The sequence below is a fragment of the Myotis yumanensis genome, unplaced genomic scaffold, assembly GCF_028538775.1.
Source record: "Myotis yumanensis isolate MYYU_CA2020_CCGP unplaced genomic scaffold, mMyoYum1.0.hap1 SCAF_1, whole genome shotgun sequence".
Lineage (NCBI taxonomy): Eukaryota > Metazoa > Chordata > Mammalia > Chiroptera > Vespertilionidae > Myotis > Myotis yumanensis.
In genome coordinates this window covers 27,714,779-27,726,802 of record NW_027223752.1, presented here as the reverse complement: position 1 = coordinate 27,726,802, position 12,024 = coordinate 27,714,779, and the positions used below count along the sequence as shown (strand labels likewise).

The following is a 12,024-nucleotide window of genomic DNA, read 5'->3' as shown; positions in this document are numbered from 1 at the left end:
ACCGCAGGCCAGTGTCCAAAATTAACCTCCCCTCTGCCCCTAAACCTGCTCCAGTGCTGCCTTCCCTGGGCACCTGAGCTGAGGGCTAGCCTTGCTCCTCCTGCCTCTGCCTCTGCCTCTCCCTCAGGCACCTGGGCACCGGGCCTGCCATCTCTCCTCCTACCAGCTGTCAGACCCTCCCTGAAATGCAACCTCCTCACACACACACACACACACACACACCTCAACTTGGATCATCACCTTCTGCCTGGATCATTGCAATTGCGTTGTCGCTGGTTTCCCAACCTTGGTTCTCTTTCCCCACTAACCTAGTCCTCACGCTGCCAGAGGATCTTTTCTAAGGAAAAGATCAGAGTGTGTCCCTCTGCGTACCACAGCCTTCAATGGCCATTCACGATTAATTCCAGGCCACTCGGCTTAGCCCAGGCGGTCCTGCTTGCTGGTCCTGCCTCACCTCTCCACCCTCCAGCCAAAGCAAACTAACTCCTTGCCCTTCTCTGGCGGAATCATGCTCTCCGGCCTCCCACCCCCTTCTCCCCTCTCTCTCCTTCCTTTACAGGCCTCACCTTCTGGAAGGGGTCTTTCCCCAGTGCCCCATCTGTGCTCCTGTGGTCATAGCACTTAAGGATCCCCTTCCCTTCCCAGCACTGGGGAGGAAGGGGTGGGGGGAGGGAGTAGGAAGGGGAGGACACCAGAACCAAGCAAGAGTAAGAGTGACAATAGCCAACATTCATTACCAGCCAAAGAACCAAGCTGAGACGGTGCTGACACTGACACTCACTAGGTATCTGAATTCTCCCAACAACATCGTGAGGGGTATTCCCATTTCACAGGAGGACAGTGAGGCCCTGAGAGATCAAGCAACTCCCCCAAAGGTAACAGCAGAGCCAGGATTCCAACCCAAAGACCAATCAGTCAGTGTGTTGGGTGAATCCAAGTCTTTTACTGAAGCACGGACCTTTGATAAGCACTGAAGAAGCAGGGGGTGAGAGAGGACAGAGGGGAGGGGAGCGGCGTTGCAGACGGAAGCAACAGCCTGCTCTGGGCTTCTCCAGCCGCCTCGGCCATCCTGAGGGAGCCCTGCTGCAGGCACTGCACCTGGGAGGGAGGGGGGAGGAGAGAGAGTCCTGGGAAGAAACCACTGGCAGGTGGGACAGGAGATGAAGGGATAAGAGGGCCAGGCTCTGACTCAGCTGGTTCCCAGGGAGAAGGGCTTGACCTGGACCACGTGGGATTAAAAAAAGGAGGTGCAGGCTGTCAGAGGCCCTCCCTGTTCCCAGGGTGCTGGAGGCAGCCACTGCCGCGGGCTGACCCCTGCTGACCCCTTCTGCCTCGGTGGGGGAGGGGCAGGCTGGGGACAGGTAGGAGTCAGTTACAAGGCTGTGTCTGGGCGGAGGAGGAGCCGTAGCTGCTGCCCTGCCTCTCCCAGCTCCAGTGGGTCCCCCTCCTCACAGAGGCCCTTCAGGGGCAGGACCAGCTTGAAGCCTAAGAAGCTGCCTCCGGGCACACGGCCTGGCCAGGCAGTTTAATCCCAGGTTAGGGGGAGGACCCTACAGCAGCTCCAGCTCTGCCCCCCACCCCCCAGCTTTCCCCCTTTCTGTCCTACCCTGGGAAGCTCCCAATTGCCTCTCTTTCTGACCCCTAAAACGGTCCTAATTCCAGAGGGCTCCCTCTCCCCCGCGAGGGCATGCTGGCAACTGCCCGAGTCAGGAATTGGCTGCCTGGTCTCAGCCGGACAGAGCCTTGTAGGCCTAAGACTCCAAGCAGACGAGGGGGAGGGTGGAGTTTGTAGGAGGTGGTCACATGACTGTCTGGGCTGAGACCCAGGGGCGCAACGTTAATTCCTTCTTGGTCACGTGGCCCAGCATTCCAGAGCTGCCTCTCCTGGGGTGCTGGCCGCCAGCGTTGCCCCAGGCACCCTCAGTGACCTAAACCTGTTCTCAGAGCAGCCCAGCCTCCTGGAGCTGTGGCTCCTGAGTCACTGCTTTCAGGCTCCAGATTTCAGATGTTCATTCCTTCTTGCAACACAAACCCAGGCCCCGCCCGAAAGGTTTGCACTGGTGGACAGTGCAGTGGAGGGTGGGGCTAGGGCACGAGGGGGTGACCTTCCAGGCGAGAGGAGTGCAGCAAGGCAGGGGTGAGTTAATTCCTGCTCTGTGCCTTGGTTGCCTTGTCTGTGAAATGGGGGTAATAACAGTCCCTACTGTGGGTATTTTCCTGTCAAAGGAACAAGTGGCCTTAAGAGTTTGCCGCGATAAAGGAGAAAGAGTCGATGACAATGCCTAGCCCACGGTCAGGACCAAAGGCTACACTCAGTATGTTTCTCCCTCCCTTTTTTCTTTTAGCCACAGTTTCCCAGTCTGTCACCTAAGAAAGCAATTCTGCCAGCTTCTCGAAGCTGCCATGGGTGGGGGAGAGGGAGAAGACCGCAGCTATCGGTGAGGAAGGCACTGCACACTGCCAGGGACACCTGGCCTCCTCGGCCACCACCCCACCCCACTCCTTCCAGACAACCTCCCAAGCCACACAAGGGTTCCCTTAAGTAGCCCAAGGAACCAAAGCAATGTAGGTGTGGGCCAAAGACAGACAGACAGACACACACACACATACACACACACACACACACTCACACCCCTTGCTCAGGAGCCTCTGAAGAGGGGCGCTGAAGGCTTGGACCGGGAAGAACACTGACTTTGGACTGAGTATCTTTTCATGCTGTTTGAATTTTTTTTTTTAATCATGTATATGTAATACCTTTTTAAAAATTAAAATCGTCTCCCCCTGGGATGGAGAAATGGTGAGGGCTTTGCTTGCTATGCTAAGAAATTTGGACTTTCTCCCATAGGCAACAGGGAGCCAAGGAAGGTTTCTAAGCAAGGACGGGACATGCTCAGTGTGTGAGAGAATGGGCTGCCACAGAGCCCTGGCCTGCAGTGGGTCCACAGTATGGTACCCACGAAGAAGTGAGTGACCCCAAAAGAGACGGGACAACCAAGGCAGGCCCAAGAGTTCATTGTCACTTCTTTTTCCATAAAACAAGCTTGTAGTGGCAATATTCCCTATGGAGATTAGAACCCCCACCTGCTTCCTGCCCACCTCTCTGTTCAGTCAGAGCTGAGACAGAGCTGGGCTCACTCTCTAATTGAGTTTGGGGGTGGCAGGCAGCTGAGAGAGACTGCAGAACAGCCTGGCTCCAGACCCCGGGTTGGACATACTGCTTCGACAGCACCACCATGTGTCCCCAGAACCGAGCCTAGGAAATGCCCTCTCTTTGGGGCTTCCCAGTGCCCCTTCTGTGGACAGCCTTGCTCACTGGTGCTGGCCAGGCTCACATCGAGACCTGGGCCCTGTGGGTCAGAAGTCAGAGGCCCTGGACAGAGAGCAGCATAGGAGAGTCCAGGCTTCCGGCTGCCTGGGCCTGACTTGCATATCAAGAATAGCCTTGGGTATTTAACCTCTCTGAGCTCAGTTGGCATATCCATAAAATGGAAGTCATCACACCCTCTTCATAGGCTGGACTAGAGCTTAGCCGGCATAATGTGCTTCTTCCCAGCACATCACACAGCACCTGGCAGGCTGCTTGTCTCCTTCACTTCCCCCTTCAGTGCCCTCTTCAGCGGTGGGGAGAGAGTGCCAGGCAGAGGTGGGTGACGGCTCAAGGGAAGGCAGGAGGAGTCCTGGTCCATACTCCTCTCTCCCTACTTACCTCCATGCCCAGATGGCTGCTTACCTGGCTGTCTTTAAACCTTCAGAAGTTTCCAATCAGCAAAGGGAAAGGTGGTATGAAGGTCCACAGCTCAACGGTTGAAAAAAGACTCCACTAGTTGAGGCCCACCTGGTATTTACAGTCAGAAACCTAGAAACTTCTCTAAACATTCCCTTCCCCAAAAGGTCTGGCTGCAGGAGCCCAAAGAACAAACGCTTGTTAGTAAAAATACTGATCCCCACACCACCAGGTGCTCATTCTCCTTTGGCCCGTCTCATCCTCACCCTTTCTCAAATACAGCTTTAGTTAAGCTGCATGTGCTTATGTTTTTAAAAAAATGTCTATTTGAACTGTTCCCTAATAGGGATCCAGCCCAGGATCTGCTTCTGTGTGACCTTAGGCAAGTTATTTCACCTCTCTGTGCCTTAGGCAAGTTATTTCACCTCTCTGGCCCTCATCTCTATAAGGTGGATGGAGGAGACCTAAATTCTAATCTCAAGTTCCATGGATGGGCCTTAGATGTGCATAAAACCCCCTTATAAATCAGGGAACACTGCGTATATCCCAGAAGGACACTGAATGGCAGGGGAGCCAATTGTAGAAAGGAGACCTTACAGTGGTACTGTATTCCCCCTTACATCTTTTGAATTTTGAACCAAAGGAATATATTATCTATTCAAAAATAAATACATAACATTTATATTAAAAAGAAAAGAAAATGTATGCAAATCCATTTGAGTAGGCGTACCTGTAGGTTCTAGGAAAGAATCCATCATTTTTATCAGGTTTTTCTAAGATGTCCCTAACCTCAGAAAGGTCTAGAAAGCATTTCACGAGGTGACCTGATAACCCATTCCCAGTTCCAGTGTCCTTAATTTGATCAAGTATGAGAGAAAACAAAGTGAATTCCGGTACGCATTACACAACAGCCTGGGCTAGATGTACTCGGATCTTACGTTTAATAACGTAGGCTTGCAGGCCCACGTGAGCTGAGCAGGTTGACATGTGAATGCCCAACTTGACATTTTGGGTCTCCTATGGTGCAGCCTTCAGAGATCAAGGTAAATAGAATGACCCCAATCAACCTATTCTCTTAAAACCTTCTTCACTCTCTCCCTGACTCGCACCGCTGTCCCTGCCGCCCTAAAGACACATCCAGCTTGGGTCAGCTGTTCAGACAACGCATATAAATAAATACAATATGGATTTTTAAGTGCTGGCCACTATGGCTCTCACGGGGGAGTTAGAAGGATGGACAATGGAGGAGGTGGGAGATCAGAGTGAACTGGAGATGAAGGAAGCCCCGGCTCACCCAGAGACCTCCGTCTGAATCTCTGAAACCCTCAAGAATCCCCAGGTACAGGGGAGGGAAATGCTTCCTAGGTCTGCAGTGTGGAAGGTTTCAGAGGAGGAGCAATCTAGCTGAGGGATCAAAGCAAGACTGGTTCCTGCCGCCAGACTAGCAGCTGAATTGGTCAGAGCAAAGAGAAAGGTCACATGGTTCCAAAAAAGGAGAAGGGAGTGAAGCCATTTAACAAATGGCCCCTGGCTATGGTAAACTTTAATTAACTGCACCATTATAATTCACTTCCAGTCCGAGTCCCACCCCAACCCACTTTCTCCCTCCCACTCCCTTCCTCCTCTCCCTCAGGTCTCATCAAGGCAGGTTTCCTTAGTGAAACCCACAGGCTGCCTTTGCCGGGTGCCTCATTATTATAGCTACTGCCTCTCCTGCTCATAATGCACCCAGAAATAGGACCGGAGTGGGGGCCGGGGGGGGGGGGGAGGGACAAGCTACACTGTTCTCAGCTCTAATGACAGGCCCCTTTCCCACCTCTGTGCACTAAATCAAAGGTCTTGTAATCCTGAAAGTTCCGGAAGGTAATACTATAGCCATGAAGAGACAGTGGCAGGCCAGCAGGCGCAGATGTGCACACAGGGGCAGATGGCAGGGCTCACTCCCACTTGGAGTCACCAGGCAGCGCTCACAGGGTCCACGCCCAGACAGGTAATCCACACACCATGTACAGTTCAATGCTGTGGCCGCACCCACCACTCCTTCATTCAACGGTGGTTCACTTACGCCCGTGACACTCTATCTTTATTCTCAGGCTGCTGAGCTTTACCCATTTTAAGAGTGTGTGCCTTGAGAGTGGGGGTTGGGAGCACCTCAGAGGATCTTCCAGGCGAAGCATGCTTGGTTTTTATTAATGAGCTTAGGAGAAAAGCCAACCCAGACCTTTAAGTGAAATGTGTGATTGGTAGCCAGGCAAGGATGGGTTTTTAGAATTAACTCTTCCTACAGTCTGCTATGCATTATCACCCCAAGTTAATTACCCCTGAGGATGAAAATAGGTTTCATGACTCATAAGCACCAATACAACACTTGGCAGCAGATGAAAATGCAAGGACACATTTGCAGTAAGCTGACACGAATATCTATTTATATGTGGGGAGATTCTTAAAGAGGTGAGCCGGGCGCCTCCCATGCACCAAGACTAAGAGGCTGCAGCAGATCCATCAACTGCCATTTACACACACACACACACACACACACACACAGAGTCATGGTTTCCACTACTTCAATGATGGTGGTGGCAAGGCAGGAACAGAAACTAAAAGGGTGTTATTAACAGCAAGCCCCAACACCAACCCAACCTCCACACCTCCACACCGGTGATGTTCTGGGCTAACCCGTGATTTGTTTTTCCCCCAAACCTGCCCGCACCCATACCACCTCCCTACCCTCTTGGTCCCTCGTTGTTGGGAGGGGGCACGCCAAAAGTCTTACCTTATTGCTCATTTCTTGGTGGGAACTGTCCTGGCTCAGCTTGCCCCAACCAGGAATGGGGTGTGGCCAGGAATGGATTTCAGATCAGATCGCTGGTTGTTTTGCTTCCTCCCTCCTGTTTCTAATCTAGTTCCATTTGCCTCCCAGGGAAGTACAAGGTTCACACCTGGGTTGTTTGCCTTCCCCAGCTCTGGGAGGGCTCCAGTCTGGACGCTGCCAAGGGGGTTCAAAGCTCTAAAGGACATTCCTGTTCCCTAGTCCCCTTCCCCACCCCTCTATACCTCACAAATGCCACCAAAGAGCTGATTAGATGAATAATTGCATGTCTTCCCCAGGGAAATGGGTTTTATTTGATAGCATAAGTGACCTTTTCTCAGGAACTGGGTTTGGGGTGTTTTTTTCTCTTCCTCTCACCCAACTTTCTTCTAACCAGCTAAGTGTCCTGTCTTTAGAAATACTTGTCAAAAAGGGAGGGAAGAAAAACGTGTAATGAATGAGGTGAAATTGCTTTTCCAATGCATCAGCTGGAAGCTCCTGGCTTAGTAGTACATGCATTTGTTTCCAGTTGCCCATCTCTCCTGCCTCTATTGATGGCTCTTAGTTCTGTGGCATTTTTGCTTTAAATGTGCAAATACAGTGATTTCTTTCACATCTAAGAGGCAAAGCACCATAGATGCTCCCCTCCTCCCCCCACCGTCCCCCCCACCCCCATACACTTTACACAAGTCATAGTGCATTTGGGTATCAGTATATCCTCATGGCCACAAGGCAAGGCACCAAAAAGCATTCCTAACTGCCATCTGCAGCTGAGGCAGGGTGCATCCAGGAGAAAATAGAAATGCTGAAGAGTAAACAGAAACTGCTTAGTCAGCAACTGTCCCTGCCCCGGAGGTGAATGTAAATAGCCTGGTACTGAGAGGGGAGGGGCAGTCAGCCAGCACAGGGCCTTTTACAGATGCCAGCTCGAGAGAGCTTTCAAAGGCACCAGCATTTGTGTTCTAGCTGGAGGTGGGGAGTGTCCCCTATGTTGGAACTGTGTGGCCTACCCCTAGAAAAACACACTTGCTGACGCAGGGCAGAATTAATATCAATTGAATTTATTACAAGTTACTAAGCTCCAAGGCACATTACAGTGTTCTGTTAACTACAGAAATGTATAAAGGACAAACAGAGCAAATTCTCCATGTCTAGCATTTCGCTCTACTGTTCAAAAGCATCCGTGCATCAATAAAGCAAAAACAAAACAACACGTGAAGATCCAACACATTCAGGTCAGTAGAAACAAACCCAAACATTTTCCCTCACAAACTTGCAACAAAAAACACCCCGCCCCCCCCAACATCCCCTTTACCATTTTTTTGCAAACAAAACAGAAAAACAAAAACAAAACAGAACAACTTAAAGTGAAGACTTCAACACTTGGGGCTGTTTAGAAAGAAGCTGTCACCATTTTATAGCATCTTTTTTTTTTTTTTTTAGGCAGCAACACTGGCCTTGGCAAAAAAAAAAAAAAAAAAAAGTCATTTTCTTTTGTGTTTTTTCCTTTTAGAGAGTGCATAACATTTACAAAAATACACACCAGCAGCAGTGTTGCTAAGGGCTATTAATTCTGTACCTAGGCAAACACCCTGCCACCAAATAAATGCTAACAAATATGATGCAAATGACCCAACCAATATTATACCGCTTAACACAAACCAGCTTATCCTTCAAATGAAGAAGTTACATACCTTAGTTTCAAAATATAGAAACATACGACGAAAATAATGTCTATACATAAGACTAACTTTTTGCAGTTTTGTTATATTCACAATTCTACATCTTGGGGGTGAGGGAAGGGAGGGCAGATGTGGAGAGGGGAGGGGCCCTCTGGATTGGAGAGGAGCTGGTCTAGGTCAAAGGAGGTGGCCGTCTTGTGGTTCAAGGGTCTCTCTCCTTTTTCACTTTAACATCCCCAGCTAAGATCGTTGCGATTTCGCCCTGCATGAAGGCCCAAGGTACATTCGACCCAACGAGGGGGCATTTCTCTCCACTGGGGCAGTACACCTCGCCGGTGGCTCCCTGGGCCTTGATACTCTCTCTTGAGCAAGGGAAGCAGAATTTGTGGCTGGGGACGGATGGGCACTGAACGAAATGCGTGTCCTCCAAACGTTCGTGGCAAATAGTACAGCAGAGGGGCCCGCTGTTGGCCATAGGGGAATCCGGAATGTTTTGGGGGTGCACTTGGTCCATGCCCGGGTGGGTGCTAGGCGGCGGGGGCGCCACCTGCAAATTCAGGTCCCCGTTCCGTGAGGCCAAGCGGCGCTGCCCAGGCACAGAGGCCGGCGACACTGGGCTGCTGCTGTTGCGCCTGGCAGACGCCGTGGTGGAGTGGACGGAACTGCCATCCTTGGGCGAGTGCGCAGTGCCCAGAGTGTCTGCCACCGACATGAGGGCGGCCATGGGGGACGGACCGTTCTGAGGGGCTGACTCAGGCGGGGTGGTCCGGTTGGAGTGGGGTCCCAGGGGTGGAGGAGGCGGGGGCGGGCCGCCAGCCGCATGCCCCGGCGCTGCAAAGCCCCCGGCCGACATGGTGAGCTTCAGCGCCTCGCTCTGGTTCGCCATCCACTGCTGCCTCTGCTGCTCCTCACCCATCTTCAGCGGACCCTCGGCGGAGTCGGGGGGCTCAGGGGATGCCTTTCTCTTGCGCAGGCTGGAAGCCGAACCCCGGCCCGAGGGGGGTGGCAGGCGGCAGGGCCCCGGTCCCCGGGGGTGCACTGGGGGCGCGGCTTAGACTCACCAGCGCTGTGGGCAACATGGGGCAGCTGGCATCCAGGTAGGGCTGGGGCAGCATGTCTGCACCGGGCACGCCCTCCTTGAAGAAGCGCACGGCCTCCGGCAGGAGGTCTCCAAGTAGGCGCCAGTCCCCGGACCCGTGCTTCTTCTCGTACTCCAGGTACTTGAAGCCGGAGGAGAGACCCCGGCCGAAGTCCTTCATACAGTCCTGGTACATCTGCTTGGCCACCCCGGAGGCGCTGGAGTACACGTTGCCCGAGCCCGTGGGGTACTCAATAAACAGCTTCAGCTCGTAGTCCATGCCGGGCTTGGAGACGGCGTCGAAGGCGAAGACGCGGCCCAGCAGTGAGTGGTCCTTCTTGAAGCGCACCTCGTAGGGCGTGCAGCCGGCCAGCGTGAGCAGCGTGTCGCGGACCATCTTGGGCTTGTTGGCCCACTCCTCCGCGCGGTTGCGCAGGCTTTCGCTCAGCTCCGCCAGGGCCTCGGCGTTCCGCTGTTTCTCCTTCAGCTCCCGCTCCTGGTCTGTGCTTGACACCGAGCCGGGTCTTTTGCCACCAGCACCCACGCCCACCTCAGCCACCGACACCGAGGTCGAAGACGTCGCGGAGGACGACGTGGCAGAGACGCCCGGCGCGCCCCCAAGACAAGCCGGGCCCCCGGGGGCCCCGGGGGGCGCAGGTGTCGGGGGCCCACGGCTGCCCAGGCCGTGGGGTGGCGGTGGGGGCAGCACGGCGGCGCTGGCCGGACCATTAAGCAGAGTCTGCGGCAGCAAGTTGGGGGGCACGGTAAGCTGTGGGCCTCCGCCACCCCCAGAGTTGGGCAACCCCGACACTAGCCCGCTGTGCGTCCCACGCCGAGACGCCACCGACGCCGATGAAGACGAGTTGGGGCTCTGGCGGTTCAGTTCCGGAGGTCCCTCTTCCGAGGCCGGCTTGGGGAAGCCGTTGGGGCCCCCCAGACCATTGGGCAGCCGCGCGGCGTGGCTGCTGCTTCCCAGGCTCACCGGTGGCGGCGGGTACTCGAAGCGACTGCGCTGTTCCACGGCGGCGGCGGCGGCGGCAGCGGCGGCTGCGCTCAGGCCGTAACGCTCCAGGCCGGACGGGGCCGCCAGCACCGCAGGTTTGCTGGACCCATCAACGTGGTTCAGCTGTTGCTGTGGCTGCTGCTGCTGTGGCTGCTGCTGTGCAGCGGCCGCTGCCGCCGCTGCTGCCGCCGCCGCCTCCTTAGCCGACAGGGCCACCGTCTTGACCCCGACGGGCGGCGGCGGCCCGGGGGAGCGGCCGTCCTGGAAGCAGCCATGCGCCCGCTTCAGCTGGCGCGCGGTCTCGATCACGAACTCGATGCGATCGGCGCCCTCGTAGTTTACGCAACCGCGGCATACGGGTTCCGAGAAGTCCCAGATCATGGCCCAGGGCATACGAGGCAGGTCGCACAGGTAGCAAGATTGTCTCCGGGACGAGGACACCTGCGCCGCCGACATGATGCCAGCCCTGGGGAAGGTGGGCCCCCGCCCGGGCTGTCTCCGCGGCGCCTTCTCCTCGGGGAGGACTGGCCGGCTGGGGAGTGAGTCCGGCTGCGGGGGAGCGAGGGGGGGCGAGAAAGTTCTGCCCCTGGGGCTGGAGGGAGCGCGAGTCTCCACCGCCGGCGCAACACTTCTCCTCGGGGGCTCCGCCACCTGGGCAGCGGACGAATTCAGCCCGCTACTCGCCCCCACCTCCTCCTGCGGCTGTCTGGTCCGGAGGGGAGCTCGGGCGCCTTCTTCCTGGTGCCGCGGACCCGAGCTGGAAGCTCCAGGCCCGGGGGGAGGGGGCGAGGGTGCCCGGTGCCGGCCGCCGTGGGCTCTTGGCCCCCTCCCCGGAGTGGCTGGTGGGTGGAAGCTCGAAGGGACTCTCTTCCTCTCCCTTGAGGGTCCCCCCTACGAGCTGCGTCCTCTCCCCGCCAGGCTCCCTGGGGCGAGGGCTAGAGGGTTCAGTGCCACCCGGTGCCCGGGTCCAATCTTGCTGAAGTCGCGGCTTTCCTGGAGGGCTGGGGCAGGGAGGGGGTGAGAACCGAGAGAGGAGACTCGCCCCTCCGCAGCGTCGGCTGTTCCGCTGGCGGCTGCTGGACTTGCACGGCCACAGCTTCCAGGACGCACAGGAGCAGAGAGGAGCGCTCGCACGCAGGCTCCCGCCGCCCCCAGACCAGGCCGGCGCCCGGACCGCCGCGGCTGGCGGCGCTCACGTTGGCTGCAGGGCACTCGCGCGGCGCCTGGGCACGGGTCGCATCCCTTCCCGCTTGCACTCGCCCGGAATGTGGGGTTGTGATTGTTACTCTACGTTCCGGAGGCGCGACTCGGCGCTCCCGCTCGCGCTGCGGCTCGCGCTGTCCCCGGCTTGGCCGCGCGGGATGCCGCCCAGGCGGAGCGCTGACGTCACCACCATGCTCTGCACCAGTTCTTCCCCCCCACCCCCCCTTTACACTTCCTCTGTCTGTGGAGCCCACTTGTTGCTCGGGAAAGGCGCATGCGCGGCAGGACGCCCAGATTCCTCCCTGTCGGCCCCTCCTCCGCGCCTCCGCCCTCCCCTCCCCCCTCGCCGTGTGTGTACAACAGCTGAGACTCGGCGAGCTAATGCTGCAAGTCCAGGGTTGGGGGGGGTGGTAATTAAACAAGACGATGACCTTTCCTTTCCTCGCCCGGCTTTCCCGAGTAAAAACGCATTTAAAAACCACAAGCGCATTTCCGATCCCGCTTCCCACCCGACCTCGGGCAGTG

General features: G+C 56.0%; 1 protein-coding gene across 1 annotated transcript; it reads right to left on the bottom strand.

The window, feature by feature from the left end:
* Window positions 1–7,573: 7,573 nt before the first annotated feature.
* IRF2BPL (interferon regulatory factor 2 binding protein like) lies at window positions 7,574–11,660 on the bottom strand. The gene is given in 2 exon segments (XM_070416134.1): window positions 7,574–9,215; window positions 9,217–11,660. Coding segments are annotated over 2 exon segments (2,334 nt in total). The 5' UTR covers window positions 10,753–11,660; the 3' UTR covers window positions 7,574–8,417.
* Window positions 11,661–12,024: the final 364 nt, after the last annotated feature.